The sequence below is a fragment of the Antennarius striatus genome, chromosome 3 (assembly GCF_040054535.1).
Source record: "Antennarius striatus isolate MH-2024 chromosome 3, ASM4005453v1, whole genome shotgun sequence".
Taxonomy (NCBI): Eukaryota; Metazoa; Chordata; class Actinopteri; order Lophiiformes; family Antennariidae; genus Antennarius; species Antennarius striatus.
This window is the reverse complement of record NC_090778.1, coordinates 16,018,944-16,040,397: the sequence shown is the minus strand read 5'-3', so window position 1 is coordinate 16,040,397 and position 21,454 is coordinate 16,018,944. Positions and strand designations below refer to the sequence as shown.

Here is a 21,454-nt window from a genome sequence, read left to right as displayed (position 1 = left end):
CTGTGGAGGCGCTGTGTGACAGCAGTCTGCCGCTGAAGGTGCTTCTCTGCTGGGAGAAGGTGGTGTGTAGGGGGTGCCTGGTGTTGTTCATGATGGCCTTAATTTTAGACATGGTCCTGCTCTCCAGAAGCGTCTCCACAGAGTCCAGACTCAGCCGAACCACTGAGCCCGCTCTGCGGATAAGTCTGTTAAAACGGTTCATATCTCTTTTCCTGGCCCCACTACCCCAACACACAACGGCGTATGACAGCACACTGGAGACTACGGACTGATAGAACATGAGAAAAATACCCAACGGCACCACTCACACAGATTCAGTGTGTTACTGTCTAAGCCAAGTTTCATTAAAAATAATGAACTTTTAAAAAAATTATTATGACCTGTAACAACACATGCCTTTTAATATAAATTTGAATACAGATCAGGAATGAGTACATCAGAGGGACAGCACATGTTAGAGGTTTTGGAGATAAAGTCAGAGAGGCCAGACTGAGATGGTTTGGACATGTCCAGAGGAGAGATAGTGAATATATTGGTAGAAGGATGCTGAGTTTTGAACTGCCAGGCAGGAGGCCTAGAGGAAGACCAAAGAGGAGGTTTATGGATGTAGTGAAAGAGGACATGAAGGTAGTTGGTGTGAGAGAAGAGGATGCAGAAGACAGGGTTAGATGGAGGCAACTGATTCGCTGTGGTGACCCCTGAAGGGAAAAGCCAAAAGGAAAAGAAGAAGAAGATATTTTAAAACATTGCGGCACTGCTCATGTATTAGAATTAATTTATCTTTTAATATATTGAGCCTTCAATTTATCTAAGTTTTTTACAACATCATGGTAGCTAATTTCCAGCACAAATGGTACCATGCCTTATGATTTTATTTTCAAATCATGACACAAGTGTTGTGCTCTTGGAATTAACGACAGAGTGGGACGTCCTCATTGTGTTTTTCTGATCTCTGTAGAGATCAGGCAAGGAGGAGGGGTATAAAAGCCTATCAGAGAAACTAGTGTAAACGGAGGCACAGTATCTGCATCGTGTTGTTGTCAGATTAAAAAAAAACCCCAACAATTATTTAACACTGTTCACACCCTTCACATTAAAACATCATGTCGACGCCAGTAATTTAACCTTATATCTAACTGGACTCATCAGTGAGTCATCCTCACATGAATCCTGACACATGGATTTCCTCCCAGCGCTGCTGTGACTGACATTACAACCCCTTAGCATTCGACCCACCACTCCCTCCTGACACAGCCAACCAACACCGAACCCAACACCTCCCGATTGACCCTCCAGGTCGGATTTGTGTGATCTGCAGCTGGGCTTGGAACCACCTTGCACTGGAAGCAGCGTGTTTGTTTGTTTTTTGTTTGTTTTGTTTTTTGTTTTTTTTTTGTTTGGAGCAGAGAAAAAAAAAAAAAGGAAGGAAGGATTTGAAAATATTCTAATAATTATTACTATCAACAATCCTGCGAGAATCGGAACACATCTGCTCCTCGCAGGGTTCTCAGCCCCTACATTGAGGAAGAGCCAAGAATTGGGATTGGGCAGCGAGCGGAGAGCGTAACACCCCCTCCTCCTCCTCTATGTGGAGAATTGCGTTAAAACGCAAAGGAAAGGCCTTGTGCGTTTGGCTACAAGCGTAGGATTTATTTTAATTCTAATTTTGGATTAAACGAGGACGCGTTGCTGGCTGGTGTATGTGTTTAGAATGGGACACGCTGAAGGTACTGACATGTTTTGTTCTGTTCTGTATTATCCTGCATCTTTCGACTCGCAGTCCAAATGCGTCTCCTCCGCCGATCAGCATGTTCTCCATAGCCGCTAACGCTGCTTGTTGTCCCCCCCCCCCCTTCCTCTCCTCTTCTATTTCCGCGGACAATCGGGTACAGTTAGCTCATTTTTGGGCACATTTCTCTTCCACCCTTCAGTGATGGAGGGATAATCACACCAGACAATTTGATTTAAAGGGGGGAAAGGCAGCCATGTTGGCAGAGGGGAGCTAGCCCAGCTAGCATTAGCTCCCCATCCCTCATCTGGGTCCATCTGTGACTCGTTCACACCGATCAACAAAGCTGGCCTCTTTTATTCCTGTAACCCATAAGCAGAACACTCTTCCCCGGTGTGGGGGGTTTGGGTTGTATCCGGTCAAACCACGGGTATCTATTCAGAGACAGTCCCGCTGGATGGCAGGTAGCTGCAGGCTAACATCAGGGAAACGCTTCGGATGCGTGTCGCGTCTAAACGCTCCGATCCGCTTTAACAAAGCAGAAGCAGGCATGATGAACGCAACAGATTCCAATCCCATAAATAACAGATTCAGTGGATTTGCATGGCTTGGTGGTCGATAGTGGAGCACATCAGGATGTGTTGGCTGCTCCTTTGACAACATGTCCTCAAATTAAAGCAGATCTACTCCAGTCGATCCAGACCAGAAACAACTTTTACACTCTTTAGTTTTGTCGGTGGGATGGACAGCAAAAGTGTCAAGTGTGAGAAACACCACCACGTTTTTTTTGTTTGTTGGTGATCTGAAGCCATCATGTGCTGTGATGATAAATATAAACTTAAATTGATGTCGTGAAGAAAAAAAAAAAACCCTCCACAGATGATTAATGGACGCCAAGCAGTAGCCTGTAGAACCTGAACAACTGAGGATTTGGCCTCTTTTCTGAAAGCAGGTTTATCTACCTGTAAATTAATCAATGCTTTTGAGTTATTAATTTCTACTATTCATTAATTTTTTCATATTAACATGTTAATAATTAAGATTTAACATGTTAATAATTAGATTTTTGGAATAGGTTTTTGAAGAGTGGAATATCTAAACCTCTCAATGCCTGATTTGGCTTTAAAGCGGTCATTTGTAGGACATACTGTAGGACTACAGTATGTTCCGCACTATAAGGCGCACCTAACAGCCTTTCTTTCATCTTCTCAAAAATCGACAGTGTGCCTTATATGTGAATTTTTTTTTCAAATAGACTATTTATTGAAGGTGCGCCTTATAGTGCAGTGCGCCTTATAGTGCGGAAAATACTGTAATTCTCCAGAACTGTTGTTAAAGTCAGCACATGTTTGTAGGAGTTAACATGACAGAGATCCATGTCTGAAATGAGAGTGTAGGTTTTGCTGATGAGATCTCTAGGATGTTTTGAGACCCTACCATGGCAAAATGCATTTTTTAATGTTAAAATGTAGTTAACAAATGGTAAGATTACATCAATGTCTGTAGAGCACACATACATTTCTGTATAATAATTAGCACAAGGTAAACAGGAGCCAGTACAATGTGGAGGGCTGTAGGTTATGAAGGATTAGGAAGATGTGTCGTCTGAAACCTGATCCCAACCTGACGACATAAACACAACACATGCATACATAAATGTTACAGAGGACAGGAGCCTGAGGGGTCACGCATTGAACTCTGATGAATGTAATGTAAAGCTGCTGCTGCATGTCCTCCGTGATAAACGTGATAACCTCAGACAGGGACTTTGGGTAATCTGAGAACTGTGTGTGGTCATTCAGTGATCTTGATTTAATCCGACTCATTTGCGTCTTTTTTGTTTCTCTGTGAACAGTTCCAGTCAAAGAAAAAGACAGTTAAGGATGCAGGAGCCCAACAATGGATTTCTCCTTCTCTTTCATGCAAGGGATCATGGGAAATACAATTCAGCAACCCCCTCAGCTCATTGACTCAGCCAACATCAGACAGGAAGACACCTGTGACACCGGCAGTGACCCGGGTGAGGATGGTGGACCCTCCTACGATGCTGCCCTGGATGCAGAGTTTTCCTACCCCCAGTCGGCCTCAGAGGACCTGTCGCAGGTCTCCAACGGCTACCCCCCCGGGCTGGGTATTTATGAGCCGCAGGCAAAATTCTCCATGTACTCGCAGTTCCCCAACGGGTCGGCTAACGGCTACGGGGCCATCCGGAGCTACGGGGAGCACGGCCTCCTGCCGGGCGAGGGGACGGTCCTGAGAGGGCCGGGACTCCAGGAGAGATCTCTGTCTCCCGTGTCCCCCCCTTTGCCCACGCATCACCCCCACCTCCACCACCATCACCACCACCCTCATCATCACCACCACCACCACGCACATCACTTCCATTCGAACCCACCTCACATACAAACGCACCCACACCCGCAGAGTCCCCCACCGACCCCGCTGCCCCCCCAGCACCACGTGCCCCAGACTCCTCACATCATGACGCACACCCTGCCCCATCCTCCCCCATTACATCTCCCTTCTTCCAGTCCTCCCCCTTCCCTGGTGGACAGTACTCCCTCTTCTCAACACTCCCACGCCCTATCCATCACCCCGGGGGGGGTTCTGAAGAAAACCAGCTCCCCCGAAATCAAACTGAAGATCATAAAGACGTATCAGAACGGGAAAGAACTGTTTGAATCTGCACTGTGTGGAGATCTGCTGCAAGAACTCCAGGTAATGCATGTGTGACACACACACACACACACACACACACACACACACACACACACACACACACACACACAGTATGCATCAGTGACATCATTATGGACATTTTTAGGTTAGGGTCAAGCATGCTGAAGTTAAAATGTTTGTTACAGAATCTCTCTTTCAGAGTAAAAAAGTGAAAGTATACTAATGTAATTTCAAGTACAAATACAGCTTCTCACAGCAGGTGGTTTATCTGATTTATTTCATTGTTGTTCAGATATCTTTGGGTTTTATTCAAAATTTGCAACTTGATGCCACCAGACTTGGTGCTGCTGTTTGTTTGAGTAAATAATTCAGTTAATATTCAAGAATCTACAGATGAACTGATTATTACTGATGCATTTTCAGTGACAATAAATTTATTTCCAAATTGTGAATGTGGAGAACCAGCAGTATATTTAACCTACAGCTGTTCATAAAACTAGTTGTTAGGGGTTGTTTAATCAATAGATTGTTTGGATGTAGAATATTACATAGATTACATAGATATTACATAGATGAATATTGTACCTATTACATAGTAGAATATTACATAGATACATAGAGGCAATTTTTTTTTTTTAAAAATTTAAAAAAAAAATTACATAGATGTTTGTGAGGGTTTTTTTTTTTTTTTTAGATCTGATCGTTGTTGAACTGGTATGAGATTTTTTTTGGTATTGCCCAAACTGCGAGTTCAGTATTTTATTGTACTGAAGCAAGAAATGTATTAGAAGATTTCTGCCCTCCATAGAACAGAAACACACTTTGTTAACAAGCTCAAGAAGGTGTCGATTCAACGACGGAAACTTATGTGGCATGAAATGGAATTGTACAACGAGTTAATCCTGGTTAATTGTCTTTCCAACAGCATCTGAGTAAGCAGAGAGGTTTAGTTCAGACTTGACCCTTTTAAACATGAAGTCAACTGAATTCTTGTTGTTTTCTCCAGAACGAGTCCCAGAAGAGCGAAGCCACGCAGATGCAGCGCAGACACGAGAGAAAGAAAGAGAAGAGGAAAAAGAGCGCCAGGTCGCAGCTGCAGGTTCCAGAGCAGAGCCTGAACCCAACGCAGACGGGTACCCCGGGCCTGACGGAGGACCCCCACCTCCAGCCTCAGCCTGCAGAAGCACACCCAGTGCAGACGGAGAAGCCGCAGAAAACTGTCATCAAAACCGAACCAAAGACACAGAAGGCAAGATCACTGCGACTTCCTTCCTTGCAGCCTTTTCAATTCATGCCACACTGACCACTGCAGATGTGACTAAACTCAGAATGATCCTGATCATGTTTACGTTTAGGTTCCGAAGGTCCATCATCCATCTGTGATCCAGGAGACAGGTTTCTGTAAGGAGTTCGTGATAGGAGATCTGGTGTGGTCCAAAGTGGGCACCTACCCCTGGTGGCCCTGCATGGTCTCCTCAGACCCTCAGATGAAGGTCCACACGCGCATAAACACCAGAGGTATGAACACAAGTTCACCTTAAATCACCTTAAAGTCTCTAAAACGACACGTTTCCCTCCTCAGATAAATGACGCGTTACAGACTTCAGAAAAACAGCGTGTGTTTTCCTTTCTCCGGCTCTGTGCAGGTCACAGGGAATATCACGTCCAGTTCTTTGGGAGCATCGCTGAGCGAGCTTGGATCCATGAGAAGAGGATAGTCATGTACCAGGGGAAGCAACAGTTTGAGGAGCTTCAGGCTGAAACTCTGCGCAAAGCCACAAACCCTGTAGAGAAGCAAAAAGTAAGCGTGAAAGAAAGATGATCCCGTTTAAAAACGTCATTAACCTGAGTTCTATCTTTTCTTTAGACGCTATAGCAGCTTTTTGAGGCGAAGAATAATTACAGTGAAGTAAACTTGAAGCAGTTTGATTTATTCCATCCCCATCTCCTTAAAAACCACAAGACGGAATTCATTGATATTTCTTGTTTTAATCAAACCATCGTAGATGTTACTTCCAATACATATTTGTGTAAGTTAGTGTCAATAACCCTGACCCAAAGTCAGATTTGTTCTGTTTAGAAATAGTTCATCAATTGTTTTGCATCTTTTTGATGACTTCTTCTGCAGCTCCTGAAGCCCATCCCTCAGCGGGAGCGTTCTCAGTGGGAAGTGGGTGTGGGCCACGCCGAGGACGCCTTGGTGATGACGCGGCAGGAGCGGATCGACAACTACACCTTCATCTACGTCGACCCCGACCCTAATGAAGCCCCGCCCAGCAAGAAAGCCAACGTCAGAGCTGAGAAACGAAATCGCCGCTCCAGCGGCTCGGTCCGCAAGAAGGAGAACGGAGGAGCGAAGTCGCCCGACGGGGAGCAGCTACCGCGAAGGCAGCTGCCGCGCAGACAGTGCAGCGTTTCAAACGCGGAAGACAGCTGCAACTCCCAGGCCTCCAACGAAGAGAAGAACCAGAGGGGCGACTCGCCGCAGCGGAGCTCCGGCTGTGACGCGCAGCAGCAACAGGACTCGCCTCCGCCTGTTAGGGCCTGGAAAACAGCCGCCGCCAGGAAGCTACTGCCTCTCTCCATCACCATGAAGAGGCTGAACGTGGAGATAACCAAGTGCGACTGGCCTCTCCTGCAGAAAAAAGCTGCTCCGTCTCCAGCGAAGGACAGAGAGGAAGACAAGGAGGAGCGAGTGGAGAGAGAAGCCAGGCAGCCCGACCTGGGGTACTGCTCCCCCGAGGTGGGTGGGTGGCAGGCCCGAACGTTTAAGACGCGACGGGTGTCTGTTAAGGATAATTCAAATATTTGTGCTTTTAGCAGGACAGCAGAGCTAAACCCGAGCCCAGTCCCGAGGAAGAGGAGGATGGGGATGAAGGGGAGGAAGAGGGGGAGGAAAGGAGAGGCTCCCCTGCCAGTCAGAGCGAGGAGGGAGGGATGCAGCAGACGTCCTCGCCGGGATCACAGCACAGCAGTCCACAAGGTCGGTAAAGACGCAGACCTGCAGGATTTTGTGCCTTTTTGTGAATTTGATTTTAAAAGACTTTGCGAGGTAGAGTTCAATAGTTTGTGGTGTTTTCAGGCTCTCAGGAGAGGAAACTGCAGCGGCGGTCAATCAGAAGTAGGTCTGAGTCAGAGCGAGGCAGCGATACGGTCCCCAAGAAGAAAACCAAAAAGGAACAGGTATCCTTCCTGCCCTGGTGTTCAGAACCATCGCTGCCGTAACGCCTCGTCTGAGTCCATCTGCATGTGTTTGCTATACATGCATTCATTTTTTGTTTGTTGTTTGTTGTTGTTTTTTTTCATGTGCGTCGTTGTCAAATAAAGGCTAAATTGTTAAAGATGTAATAAAGAAATGAACAATCAAGCGGCGTTAGCGAAGCATGTCGCTACGACTTGTTTCCTGCTTCCCGTCGGATCTCAGGGTAACTGTATTATTTGAAGTAATGAGCCGAGAATGTTTGAATGTATGATGTGTTGTGAGTCAAATTCAACTTGTTACACAAGTTTTGTTTGTTGCTTTTTTTTTCCTTTTTGTATTAAATCTCCTGCTACAAAACAGTAAAGAGGGTCCCAGTGGAACGGACCCCTCCTGTACATCTCAGAAGTGTTTTTTTCTTTTGTTTGTTAAACTCTTTACACACAACAACCAACTGAAGTGGTGCCTTTTGTTATTTAGGAGCTCTTGTGTTTTCTGTTTGTTCCATCTCCCATGTCATTCTCCAAGATGCTTCAACAACTTTTTGTTCACATCCTTCATATACTGTACAAAATTTCCTATGGTGAATTTTTAGAATTTTAAGCATTTATTTAAATTTTGATAATTATAACTTTTTCAGATATGCAATTTATAAGAATTTAATTGGAGAAACTTTGTTCGCCTGTCTTTTCTGTGAGTTAAACCTTGTCGGGAAAATGGAGTATTTCAAATCAGTTTTCTCTGCTTCAGTAAAACATTTTAAATGAATGCACGCCTTTTTAATTCAATGAACTGACAACTTCTGTCATTTGTTGAACTTCGCCTTAAGGTGAAAATTTCTCAGCGTACCCTGTAGATCACAAATATCACAACCATAACCTCCAAATATTTGTCTGACTTCCTGACAGGCGGTGCTGGCTCCTGAGACCACACTAAGAACAGGTTCGCAAAAAGGTAGGAAATCCCTGTTTGACACATTCTTTGTCTGTGGTGGACGCTCCTTAAGACTCTCTTGTTGCCTCGCCACGACGCTCTAGGAGCTAGTGAGATCTCAGACGCCTGCAAGCCCCTGAAGAAACGAAGCCGAGCATCCACAGATGTGGAGATGACTTCTTCTCAGTACAGAGACACCTCTGACTCTGACTCCAGAGGCCTCAACGATCCACAGGTAAGAGTAGAAAACACATAAAGAAACATCCACCAAGTGAAACGGGACAATCCTGTATATCTCCAATGCATGGACTGCATGTTACGGATGTGTGTGGCTCAGGAAGGAGAACAATGGAAGAGCCGAGGTTTGATCGCAGACACTCTACACCACATGTGTCAAAGTCAAGGCCCGGGGGCCCATTGTGGCCCACGAGAGCATAAAAGATCAGAGTGTGCTATCACCAAAACCTAAATTTCCCATAATGCAGTAATGAAGCCCATTTTAACTCTGACAAAAACATTTTAAACAAAATTAATGTCCTAACTTGTGCTTGATGTAATTTTTTTTAATTCATTTGGATAGTTTGGTCCCTGATTGATGGAGTTACCTAGTTTTTTTCGTAACCTGACAAAAGGATTTATGTTATAACGGAGAAACACTCAACAGCATATTTTTTCTGTGTAACTGTAATGTTTGTAACTTGAATAAGTAATACATTTATTTAACATTAAGGAGTAGTTACATTTATTTTACATTACATTTACTTACATTTATTAGTTACATCTGGCCCTTTGAGGACAGCCGTTATGCTGATGTGGCCCTCGGTGAAAATGATTTTCACACCCCGGGGCTACATGTTGCAGTGTTTCAGATATTGAAGCCAACATTGTTTCTGGGGGTGTGAGCGCTTTTCCTAACACTTCTGCCACCACTATAAGCTGGAGTGTGAATGAATGAATGCTTCCTTTTTGTAAGGCGCGTTGTGCAATTGATGAGATGAGAAAGGTGTTCTGTAAATCTAGTCTCTTCACCACTGGGATGTCGGTGTTTTTGTCCTCACAGGGTTTATTTGGCAAGAGCCTTGACAGTCCAGCAGCAGCCGACGCTTCAGACACTCAGTCTGTCGACTCTGGGTTGTCTCGCCAGGACGGCGGCAGTAGCAAGAGAGACACCGTCTGCCAGGTGGGTGCGGTGACTCATTTATGTCGCTCTGCCTTTCTACTACGTGTTTCCGTGACTGAGTCCTGCTCACCTGTGTGTGTTTGTGTGTGTAGATCTGCGAGGTGTATGGCGAGGGTTTGGTGGTATGTGAAGGTGACTGCAGTAGACAGTTTCACATGGAGTGTCTCGGTCTGACGTCTCTCCCTGAGGGCAGATTCACCTGCCTGGAATGTAGAAACGGTGAGTGAATCTTTTCCCATCAGCCAATCTGCTGCCTGGGGGCTCGTTTCATTTCTGGCTCTCTTCTCTCCTTCTAGGCAACCATCCATGTTTCAGCTGTAAAACCGCTGGCCGGGAGGTGACGCGCTGCTCCGTGTCCGGATGTGGCTGCTACTACCACGAGGACTGTGTCCGAGAACTCCCCGGCGCCACCAGCAGTCCGGGAGGAGGATTTTGCTGCCCTCAGCACAGCTGCTGCACCTGCTGCCTGGAGAAAGACTTGCAACGGGCCAGTAAAGGTAAACCAGCTTCTGATTGGTTTCTCTCTGTCTCTAATCTCCTGCCTAAACCTGCGGTGGCCTCTGTAGGGCTGTCGTCGACTCTTCAGGGTGAAAAAAGTATATAGACATTAAAATGTGATTTTTTTTTTCTTCAGTTTTTAGCTGATTTTATCAGCCAGTCCAAGAAAAATCTGAAATTAGCAAGGAGATAGATAAAGAACTCGTTGAGGTAATTAGAATTGCAAGAGGAGGAAACGAGACTTTGAGGAAGTGAGAACTAGGAAAAGGTGCAACTTTACCTCAACTAAACTCTTGTGCTGCATTTCCTGCATAATATTTTATGACCCAGTTTTGCTTAGTACATCCGGTTCCACCTCAAACTAAAAAGTGCTCTATTTGGTTTGAGGAAAGAAGCATCTGGAGTCTGCACAACATTATTTACTCTGTTCCTGGAAATGCATTATGGTGCATTATCACAATGTTCCCATCTGTGAAAGGGAAGCCATGCACTGGCCCTGCAACCATATTTCAGCATGTTTGTAAATGTGCCTGGAAAAAGTCTGTGAATGAGAAAATGTCACTGAGATTGGGTGGGTTAGTGCTTTTTTGTTTGTGACCTTGACCATACTGTAAGTACTACATATAGACAGGTACAAAAGAAGAAACGCACGCACCTGGAGCGTGAAATTCTCCCTTTTGCAGCCTTTATATTTTTTTGAATATTGACGCTGAAAAAATGACTTTCATTGTCTTGAAATTCCGGATCAGAGTTGATTTTAAGCCTTTCAGGTCCATGAGTTACAGGTCACGTTATTGAGTTGAAATACTTTTTTTCCTCACTTAATGATGGTTTAATCATCATCAGGCTGAGGTATATTGATGGAATCAGACAGGTGTCCAGTATTTCAATGTTCACATGTTCATCACCTCAGCGGTGCCTCTTTACTTGACCTGGAACCCCGTTCATAAATGCGTGAGGAGTTTTGGTTTGTTAAGTACCTTCATCGGATATCTTTGTTCGTTTCATTGAGGGACACCAGACAAACGTTCCAACCAGTGTTCCCTCTAAGCTGCGCGCCTGCGCAATTGCGCACAGTCAGCATGAAAATAATAAAAATAAAATAATAAAAATAAAATTCGGTAACGTATTGTGATATCCCGGGTGTTGTTACTGTTGGGTGTTGCTGCCCTGAGTTGTTCTATGCGTGTGTGAGTTGCATGTGTGAGTTCTAACTCAGTGAGTGACAGGTATCCATCCAATGATACGATGAGGTTCACTGACGATATGCAGCCAATCAGAGCATAGGCGGTGCTGCACGTGCGTCCTGCTGTATGACAAGTGCAGGTTAGCTCATTAATGACTGGAGACATACGAGTAGTCACACATCCACTCACCAAGCCAAAGTAAAAATGAAATGCGTTACTTTTGAGATGGAATGACTGTGTGATTTTATGCAAATAGAAGAAGAAGCGGTGAAACTGGGTGAGTTTTTTTTCTTTTTGAGAAAATCCAAAGCAAGAAGCAGACAAAGCGATTAACCTGGACAAAGTGTACAACCACGTGAAAAATAAGGTAACATTTAAGTCCGATTTATGCATATTCTAATGACATTTATTAAGATTTTTTTTTTACGGATACGTATTATCATTAAATGCTGTCACTACTAATTTATGGGTAGTAGAAATCCTAATAAAAAAAGGAGTAATTAGATATTTTAGAGTTCCAGCCATTTACACTCTGTCACAAGCAACAGCACACGTCATTGTACAACAAGGGAACGTTTAATGTAAGAAAAATGTTATGTCTGAAAGGTGTGTGTCATTTCTTCCAGAACAGGACCCTAAGCCAGGCCACAACTGAACCTCACCTATAGGCCAAAGCAGGACCCTCACATATAACATACTACCAAGCTCATGAAGAACAAGATTAGATTTCATTTCAAGTGGGCCAAATCACTTATTATTAAAAATAAACAAATGAAAATTGCTGCTGTAATTTGATTCTTTTGAGAAACCATGTATCTTGCTGTGATCCAAGGTTTTGAGCAAGTGTGATACTGGTGTGAGGCCACAGTGGTCCTCAGTGCACTCAGGAAGCTTGTGTGTTTGCCCAGACATGAAAAATGAGAGGGAACATTGGTTCCAGCATCATCTCCGTGGCCCATGAGGATTCGGGATTGATCACATAATGTCACTTTAATCCCATCATTCACTCTGTTCTCTTCTTTGTAACTGTCTTTTGTGGAGGGGCTGGGCGTTCATTGGCTCGTGTCTCCTGCAGACAGGCTCTTACTCTTACTATTTGTTTTTCATTTGTTTTGTTGACCGGTTTCTATTTTGAAGTCACGATGATTTGAAGTTTCTCTGCTGGTGATTTGATGTCTTCTGAGATTTTTGTATATTTTTGTTTTATAACCTTATTTTATTTTCATTTGTGGCTAATCCAAGACAGCTAACCAATACTAATACAACTAGATAAAGGGACTTCACGTTATTTAGTATACAAACACCTCTGGTTTTGCTGCTCTGTACCACAGCTAATAGCGTGTTTGTGTATTTCACATGAGGTCACTGAGTCACTTCTTTGTGGTTCCATGCAGGCCGCCTGATGCGCTGTATCCGCTGTCCGGTGGCCTATCACACAGGAGACAGCTGTGTGGCAGCCGGCAGCGTCATCCTCACTCATCACATTATGATCTGCAGCAGCCACGGCAACACAAAGAGGAACGGCCTCCTCTCCTCCCCGGTCAATGTGAGCTGGTGCTTTCTGTGTGCCAGAGGTAAGCGCTCATGACTGCTCGCTGTTAGGGCTTCTTCTCACACAGCAGGATGTATCAGTGGCCTCGAACAAAAGTGGAATCTCTTAGCCTCACTAAACTTGATGACTTGTTTCCACTAGATGATTTCATTCCAGTGATAAACCACAAAATTTAATCCTGCACTTCTCACTGGAGTGTCAGCCGGACATGATCAGCTTCCATTATTGTAGTTTTTGCATCATCTTTGGCAAAAAGAAGCTTTTTTTTCTCATTTTCCTGCAGTGATATCTCCTTAATTTAAACTGAAACCTAGATACTTATTTTATTTTTCAGTATTACATGCTTCCTGTTTTTTTTATAGTGATGATAAATGTCTGGTTTACTCCTATGAATAATCCAGACTGTTTACAATGCACTCCATTTAAAGGATCCCATCTGTCATGGATGGCGATGAGTGAAAAGATGCAGGATTTAACTCCTTCTTTTGTTTCTTTTTCTTTGTTTTTGTGGTTTTTGCTTGTTTGTAAACCTAAGTAGTTTAGTTCTGACGTTCTGTTTGGTCTGTTTGTGTTGGGACAAACCTTGTTTTACTTGTTTCTTCTGTGTGTATGAGAAGACTGTATGTGCGTGTTTGTTCTTTCTCTTTTTTTGTGAATTTTTGGGTAATTTTGGAGTTTGACTGCGGCTCACCCCCGTCTCTTCCTGTGTGTCTTGTGTAGGGCTGTTAGTGCAAGACCTTACTGACACCATATTAAGTTCATATGCCTATAAGTCCCACTACCTTCTGACTGAGTCAAATCGTGCTGAGTTGAAATTACCTATGATTCCCTCTCCTTCGTCAGCTACCAAAAAGAATGTTGGGAAAGGTAACTGCACAGTTTTTCTCTTTCTCTTTTGTCCCACTGCTCTGTGTTTGTGTCGTGCCTGCTCCGCTTCGGATGTAGTTTGTCTTTTGGTGCGCATCTTTCATTTCAAAGCCTTGCAGTGAAAAATTAATTAACTGATCAGATGTGCAGTTAATTTTAATGCAGAGAGCTGCAAAGTAACCTCGACCTATTTTCTTGATATGGGTAACATTGAGCCTCATGCAAGGACAGTTCTGTAGTCCAGTCATTGGGTTTTATGTAGGATCTGATTTACCAAACTAAAGTTTAATTGGCCTTTTCCCCATCATGGCTAAATGACGTCAAATCACAAAGTCGATGTGTAATAGACGGCCAGTGTCGTGATGTCAAGGAAACTTGAATCGGCTCTAATTTGCAGCTCCAAGAAAGAATCCAAAGCTGGGGTCACACTAGTGTTGCTTAAACATTCATTTGTAGTTCCTGCATGACGCTCATAGTCAGGTTGGTTTGTTCTTTACACCAATAGTCAATCTGGGCATCAGCTGTTCTTTTGTTTATCAAAGAGTTAAATTTATCTGCAGGGAAAATATATATTTGGTCATCAAACCAGTGCTTAAACTACTGTCTGATGCCCTGCAGCAGGATGCTCTGGAATCATATGGATTCCGTCTTTGGTTTGTGAAGCTCATCACATGATGGAGGGGTCCTGCTTCTCTGCTTTTGCACTCTGGGCTTGTTTTTGACATGAAAGGCCTCGTCCAGCCTCACCCCACTTTTTATGCTCATTGCAACTTAGTTTTATTTTTGACTGAAAATCAAAAAAAAAAAAGACATCTTTGCTCACCGCATTTTCTTGAGCTCTGACCTGCCTTGGATGGAATGTAATCAATCAGGACTAAATTTAAGTACCATTAAATTCCCCAGCTTAAGGATGGAGAATTGACTCAGCCATTGTGATGCTACATTAAAAATGGAAAAAAAAAACATTTTGGAAATTGAAAAATTATAATACAAATGTGTGATTCCATGCAAGCTGGTCTATGCAGGATGCAATATGTTTTTGCTCTTCTGGCAGGATTGCATGCCTGCTTTTTTTTTGCCATAATTTATTTGACTAAAACCCCGATTAGCCGTTAACCTGCTGGCTGATTTTACTCTTGTGCTGCAGCATGTGTTTCCCCTAGACTGCTCTTGGTACAGTGCTCTGAATCTGGTCAGACATGCTGTAACTGCTGCAATAGACATTCAAACTGACTGGAGAACACCATGCAGAGGTTTCCAACCATTTTCAGTCAAACGGGTCTCAGGAGTCTTCTCTCAACCAAAAAGCTCCTGGTCTTAGGTTTTCTTCTCAAACTAACAACCAGATGTTATTGTGGGAGGTGTTTTCCCTACAAGGACACCATATCCATAAAACACGACATGTTGGAAAACCTCATCTTGGTGCTGTATTTTTATACTTTGAAGTATCCTTACTTCTCTCAGGCTTGTCTGCAAATGAGATTCAGAGTTTGTCCAGGTTTTAAGGTGCAACACCTAATCTTCCATTCCTCCTCTCTTTGCATATCAATTTTCCCACAATGCATGCAAACACATAACAACCCACACATATGCACACACACATGCACACATACACATGTGTACATATATACAAATGTAGGAGGCAAGTTGCTGTGCTGCGACTCATGTCCAGCTTCCTTCCACCCGGAGTGTCTGGATGTGGAGATGCCAGAGGGGCCGTGGTCCTGCAGCGACTGCAGGGCGGGGAGGAAACCCCACTACAAACAGATTGTCTGGGTCAAACTGGGCAATTACAGGTATGCTGAGAGCACGGGTTATACCCCGCTAAGACTCGTGCAGTTAAAACTTTTTAAATGTTAATTCTGGTCTATTAAACTTAAAAAAAATCTCATGAAACATGAAACTACTTTTGCATTTGCAGACGTACAGATGAAACATTATTCCTCATTATTCCTCTAGAGTGTAGAACAGCGCTGTCCTTCAAAAAGTTTTTGCAAAATATAAAATTTAGCGCCACTGTTGCTCCTGTTGACGTGTTGGATGCTGTTTGCTGTGAGTCAGACCCTCATACACCATCCTGTCACTGTGGATCCTCTTAACACCTCACATCAGCTTTAAATCACACATAAAGGGAATATCACTGCCAAATGATCAAATTGGATATATTTAAACAGCTACCTACCTCACGTCTAAACATACTTAAATACACCTGAGTCACAAATGTTAAATCAAAAAGCACATTTGTTACTACAGGCAGTATGTTTTCAGTTTCCAAGGCTGAGAATTCCTAAACATGATCACTTTTTACATCATTGTTTAGTCCAGTTTGAGTGACATATAAGCGTGTCTAGCTAGGAGCTGAGTGGAGTCGTTTAGCTACATGATTGTGACCATGCTATATGATTTCAGTAAAACATGCAGTATAATTTCAGTTGAGTGACTCAGAGTGAATGAAGGCTGAGAGTTGTGTTTGGCAAAAACAGTGAATAAGAGAAGTGAAACATTATTTTCTGATTGTTTGATGGTGGTTCTGTTCTGAGTCCACATCAACCCCCTGATCACGTGTGAATCAAAGTTCCACAAACTTTGAATCACAAGTCATATTAAATGGTGTATTATCTTCAGGATGTAGTAATAAGGATGTCTCTACCAGAGTCTCCTTCTTCCTGATTGACGTCCGGTCCTCTTCTCTTACAGGTGGTGGCCCGCAGAGATCTGCAACCCTCGCTTAGTGCCATCAAACATTCAGAGTCTTCGCCATGATATCGGTGACTTTCCCGTCTTCTTCTTTGGCTCCCATGACTACTACTGGATCAACCAGGGCCGCGTCTTCCCCTACGTGGAGAACGACAAGAACTTTGTCACGGGTCAGATCAATATCAACAAAACCTTCAAGAAAGGTAAGTTCAACTTAGAAAGCATCCTTATATTTTAGAGATGTTTAGATTTTGTCTTGTTAGGCTGTGAATGTCTGACCTCCTGTTTGGATGATTTCAGCTTTGGAGGAGGCGGCGAGGCGGTTTCAGGAGCTTAAGGCACAGAGGGAAAGTAGGGAGGCTCTGGAGCAGGAACGCAACTCTCGCAAGCCGCCGCCCTACAAATTCATCAAGGTAATGTAATTCTAATACACCTCTTCGGGTAAATATGTTCTATTCAATACGTCTGCAGTGTTTTCACATACACCATGCGTCCCCCCCCCCTGTGTTAGTCGAACAAACCGGTGGGGAAGGTGCAGGTGCACGTAGCCGACCTGTCAGAAATCCAGCGATGCAACTGCAGACAAACAGACGAACATCCCTGCAGCCTCCAGTCCCAGTGTCTCAACCGCGTGTTGCAGTATGAGTGCCACCCACAGGTCTACACAGCTCACTAATGTTTTCTGAACAAGATAACCGATGATTCAGCCATGAGAAATCTCCTTTCTAACCCTCATTGCCTTCTTATCTTGTCAGGTGTGTCCTGCAGGAGACAGCTGTGAGAACCAGTGTTTCTCCAAGCGTCTGTATGCTGACACTGAAGTGGTGAAGACAGACGGCTGCGGCTGGGGCCTGAAGACCAACCAGGTCCTCAAGAAGGTAGTGTGATGCCCCAACTGTTTTCATATGTAAGGCGCACTGGATTGTAAGACACGCTGTTGGTTTTTGAGAAAATTAAAGGCTTTTAGGTGCGCCTTATAGTGTGGAAAATACTTATTTAAAACACTTACCAGTTCAGTCACAGTTTAAGGTTTAAGCTTTTGTTCAGTGACTCAGTGATCAGACAGTTCCTAATGTCGGCGGCTCAGCGGTTCTGGACTCCATGTGTGCTCGTCAGTTATTCCTGCCTTCCTGTCTCGTTCATTTTTACTTTAAACTACGTTTTCTGTGTTGAGCCTGAATTACAGTAAAAACAGGTTCATTCCCTCCAGGGTGACTTCGTGACCGAGTACGTTGGAGAGGTGATCGACACAGAGGAGTGTCAACAGCGAATCAAACGCGCCCAAGAGAATCACGTGACCAACTTCTACATGCTCACCCTCACTAAGGTAACATGAGCGACGCAGCAGCAGAAAGAACCGCTCCAGTCCAGGTGTCTCACTGTCCGTCTGTCCTCTCAGGACCGTGTGATCGACGCCGGCCCCAAGGGGAACTCCTCCCGCTTCATCAACCACAGCTGCAGCCCCAACTGTGAGACGCAGAAGTGGACGGTGAATGGAGACGTCCGCATCGGGCTCTTCGCCCTCTGCGATATTGAGGCTGGTGAGTTCTCACGCACGCTGTTACGACCTTAGATGTGTGTTGCACCCAGAGAAAGACGGATGGTCCATTCTGTGGGAAATGTTCTTGCAGACACTGAGCTGACCTTCAACTACAACCTCCACTGTGTGGGCAACAGGAGGACCACCTGTCACTGTGGGTCCGACAACTGCTCTGGGTTCCTGGGGGTGCAGCCGACGGTGAGGAAATGGAACCCCTCCCCCAATCAGTTCCAGAGCACCTCTGTAACGTTGTTGTCGGTGCTGAATGTCGTTCCGTTTTCCTCCAGAGCGCTGTGGTGTTGGAAAAGGAGGAGAAGGCCAGGAACGCCAGACTGAAGCCGAAGAAGCGGAAGCTGAAGCTGGAGGGCAAACACGTGCACGAGTACTTCTGCTTCTGCTGCGGAGAGGGGGGGGAGCTGGTGATGTGTGACAGGAAGGACTGTCCGAAGGCGTACCACCTGCTGTGTTTGAACCTCACCAAGCCCCCCTATGGTAACGAGAACGTTTAAGTCTGTCAAAACACCTCTTTGTTAGTACCTACCCCAAATTATTACTGCAGATGGACTCAGTGTCTTTATTCTTTAGTACTCATGAAGTCAGTGTGTCTTTTTCAACCTGCCAATATGTGAGGAATATATATTTTGATTTTTTTTTTTTATTGATATATATTAGACCTGAGATAAATGTGTCCCGTAATTCTCAAGAAAGAAAAACAAGCTTTTAGAATAAGGTATAAAAGAGTCCAGACATTTAGGGATCTCGTTTTGTCCCCCGTCCTTTTTAAGGAGGGTCGCTGAACATCATTGTTATCACAAATGGAAATGCTTCAGATTCTGATGTCTTGATCAAAATGACCATGAAGTCTCATATTCTACTGTATTGTAGCTTTTATCTAGTGACCATTTCAAACACAATAATGTGTGAAATGAATCATAGCCCCTCTGACTGCAGTTACTTCTTCCTGCTTGAGAACATTTCTATATTAGAAATGCTAAATTTCTGCATGTTTATCTCTCTTATCATCTCACCACCGACGACGGGGCTTACCTTCTAACTTTTGCTCCGTCTCCATGACGCTGTGTTTGCATGCAGGCCGTTGGGAGTGTCCGTGGCACAGCTGCAGCGTCTGCGGCTCTCCGGCCTTCTCCCTCTGCGACTTCTGCCCTCGCTCGTTCTGCCGGGACCACGAGATCGGAGCGCTGACCCCCTCTTCCCTCGAAGGACGCCCCTGTTGCTCCAGCCACGACCCCATCAACCCCTTGGGCTCCAACTCCAGCTCAACCCAGTCGCGCCTCTCGCCGGAGAGCCCCGTTGAGGTCAAAGAGGACACGGAGACGGAGGCGGGACATCAGATCACGGAGTGACGCTGCAGTTCACCTCAATACCTCATTCCCCTTCAGGCGCGCTCCTGTCGGCCTCCTGGTCCACATCTGATCTGTAGCAGCGTGCTATGAAAGGGAATACAGTGCTTTCTGACCAGTCCACTGCCCCCCCCCCCATGATAAACACTGACAGACACCCCCCCCCCCCAAGCCATTTGTGGCTGAAGCAGATCAACACGAGTATCGGTAGGACAACCGTCCAGGCATCAGTTGCGCCACATTTTTCCTCCTCTGTCACCACGAAGCACCACTAAAGCCCCCCCTGCAGCTCACCTGCCCCCACAGAAGGACCCCCCACCATCATCTCATGGTTTCATTGGTATTTTTTTTACAGCTGTGGAAAAGTGTTGTCACATTGTCAGTTTCTGGCACATGGGGGGGGGGGGGGCTGCACAGAGACGAGCCCCGTTCTTCTCCTGAGACACGTCCTCGTATTTATCTCTTCTTGTTCCTCGCGGAGGAAAAAGGGGGGGCAAAACAACCAATTTTGTGCAATTTTTTTCAGGACCACACTGCATTCCAACCTTCCTTAGACATGGTTTTAATATACTTCTTGGTATAGATGTACATAATTATATACAGTATCTATGTTTGTTAATGTTTACTGACAGATTCTCTCACTTCATCTTGATGAGTGGTGTATTACGTTTGTTTAGGTGTTCAGCATTACGCAGACCTCTTTGTGAAAATAGTCCTATTAAGGTGAATTATAATGGTATATAGTGTAATGGTATGACATTACAGAAGTACTTGTGATTTTCATATTGCCAGTGTCACTTGCCATTGTGTACATAATTGGCTCATACTATTATAAAGTACTTAAAAATGGGGAGGCATGGAGCCTCACTTCTGTAGTTTGTTCCTGGAAGAGGGAAACGCTTATTTAAACAACAAAACCGTTAAATTTTTGTTTTTTCCATGAAGCTCCGTTTCCACATCTCCCCTGAGTGTAACTGTTACTTGTATTATAGTTGGAGGGGCTCATCTTGTGATCACTGGTGCCGTCTTAAAGTATTGTTAATCAGCCTTAAGTTTGATTCTGGCTGTAGGAACTACTGCCAGATGCAGTTCATTTCAGTAATGTTGTGTACTGTGTGTACCGCTTGTCTTTGTTTTAGTTTGGGGTTTTTTTTCTTAATTTTTTGTTTTGTTTTGTTTTGCCAAACCTTTCTAAAAAGCACTTTTACACAGCTTGTCGCTAACATTTTAGCAATGTCACACATACAGAAATGTATAGAAAAAAAAACAAAGGACAAGTCTTTCTAAATGGATACCTCTTCTTGTAGTAAAATCAGAATTTAAACTGTGTTGTAACTTTTTTTCCTCGCGGTCAGAATTGTAGAGGGTTGCTGGACATGGTTTTTGTTTATTTCAGGAAAGTGGCCTAAAATCTTTTTCTTTCTGTCATTTTTTTTTTTTGGGGGGGGAGGACAAGTAGGAATGACTCCCAGCTTGTCTTTGTACAAAGAAGTCCTCTGTGTACGTCTTCATTTCCCACCTGGAGGACATGCTTGACTTTATAAATACGTTAATGGTATAACAACAGTCCAGGTCAGTATAATGTACAAATGCGAACTTCTGTACAGTGTTTTTAATCACTCATCTGTCAAATTTTTGTATTTATTGCACCACATTTTATACCAATTTCTTTTTCAAACACCACTGCAGTAATTTGTGAAATAGACTATTTAAAAAATCATGGGGAGTTTTACATAATATATCTGTATCTAGTCATTACATATGTTTTTTTGTTTTTTTTTAGTGAAGTGGGGGGTGCATTTATTTTTGTTTTGTTTTTAAATTTTATATACTGTTATAATCCCGGAAGGGAAATTAAGAACACACACTCTAGTATGTTATTCAGTCTCACGCATGCATATTAGTGTGTACAGACCGCTGTAATACACACAATGATTTCACACTTGGCAGCGGTCCAGTCTGTAACCTGACTGGCTGTAATTTGCATTACAAGCAGTGTGAAGCCATTTAAAGTCAGAATGTCAAGTTTTTT

At 44.0% G+C, this 21,454-nt stretch overlaps 1 protein-coding gene across 4 annotated transcripts; it reads left to right on the top strand.

Annotated features, from left to right (window-relative positions):
• The first annotated feature begins 1,517 nt into the window (after positions 1–1,517).
• On the top strand, positions 1,518–19,575 carry nsd3 (nuclear receptor binding SET domain protein 3). Of its 4 annotated transcripts, none has more exons than XM_068310362.1 (25): positions 1,518–1,727; positions 3,585–4,447; positions 5,415–5,657; positions 5,764–5,926; positions 6,055–6,209; positions 6,537–7,151; positions 7,229–7,391; positions 7,491–7,591; positions 8,516–8,561; positions 8,645–8,775; positions 9,601–9,720; positions 9,813–9,939; positions 10,017–10,217; positions 12,800–12,979; positions 13,801–13,824; positions 15,464–15,620; positions 16,522–16,724; positions 16,822–16,934; positions 17,033–17,179; positions 17,277–17,399; positions 17,732–17,848; positions 17,921–18,062; positions 18,153–18,259; positions 18,349–18,553; positions 19,154–19,575. In XM_068310362.1, the coding sequence occupies exons 2-25, from the start codon at positions 3,629–3,631 to the stop codon at positions 19,423–19,425; spliced, it is 4,674 nt and encodes a 1,557-aa protein (XP_068166463.1). In that variant the 5' UTR covers positions 1,518–1,727; positions 3,585–3,628; the 3' UTR covers positions 19,426–19,575. The 4 variants fall into 4 exon arrangements, with proteins under 4 accessions (XP_068166463.1, XP_068166461.1, XP_068166464.1 ...); XM_068310360.1 differs by having other exon boundaries at positions 13,678–13,824; XM_068310361.1 differs by having other exon boundaries at positions 1,519–1,727; positions 7,232–7,391; positions 13,678–13,824.
• Positions 19,576–21,454: the final 1,879 nt, after the last annotated feature.

Coding starts and splice junctions, on each gene's coding strand:
- nsd3 (XM_068310360.1), top strand. CDS start 3,629: ATGGATTTCTCCTTCTCTTTCATGCAAGGGATCATGGGAAATACAATT. Junction 8,562..8,644: donor AAGAACAGGTTCGCAAAAAG/GTAGGAAATCCC, acceptor ACGACGCTCTAG/GAGCTAGTGAGATCTCAGAC. Junction 10,218..12,799: donor CTTGCAACGGGCCAGTAAAG/GTAAACCAGCTT, acceptor GGTTCCATGCAG/GCCGCCTGATGCGCTGTATC.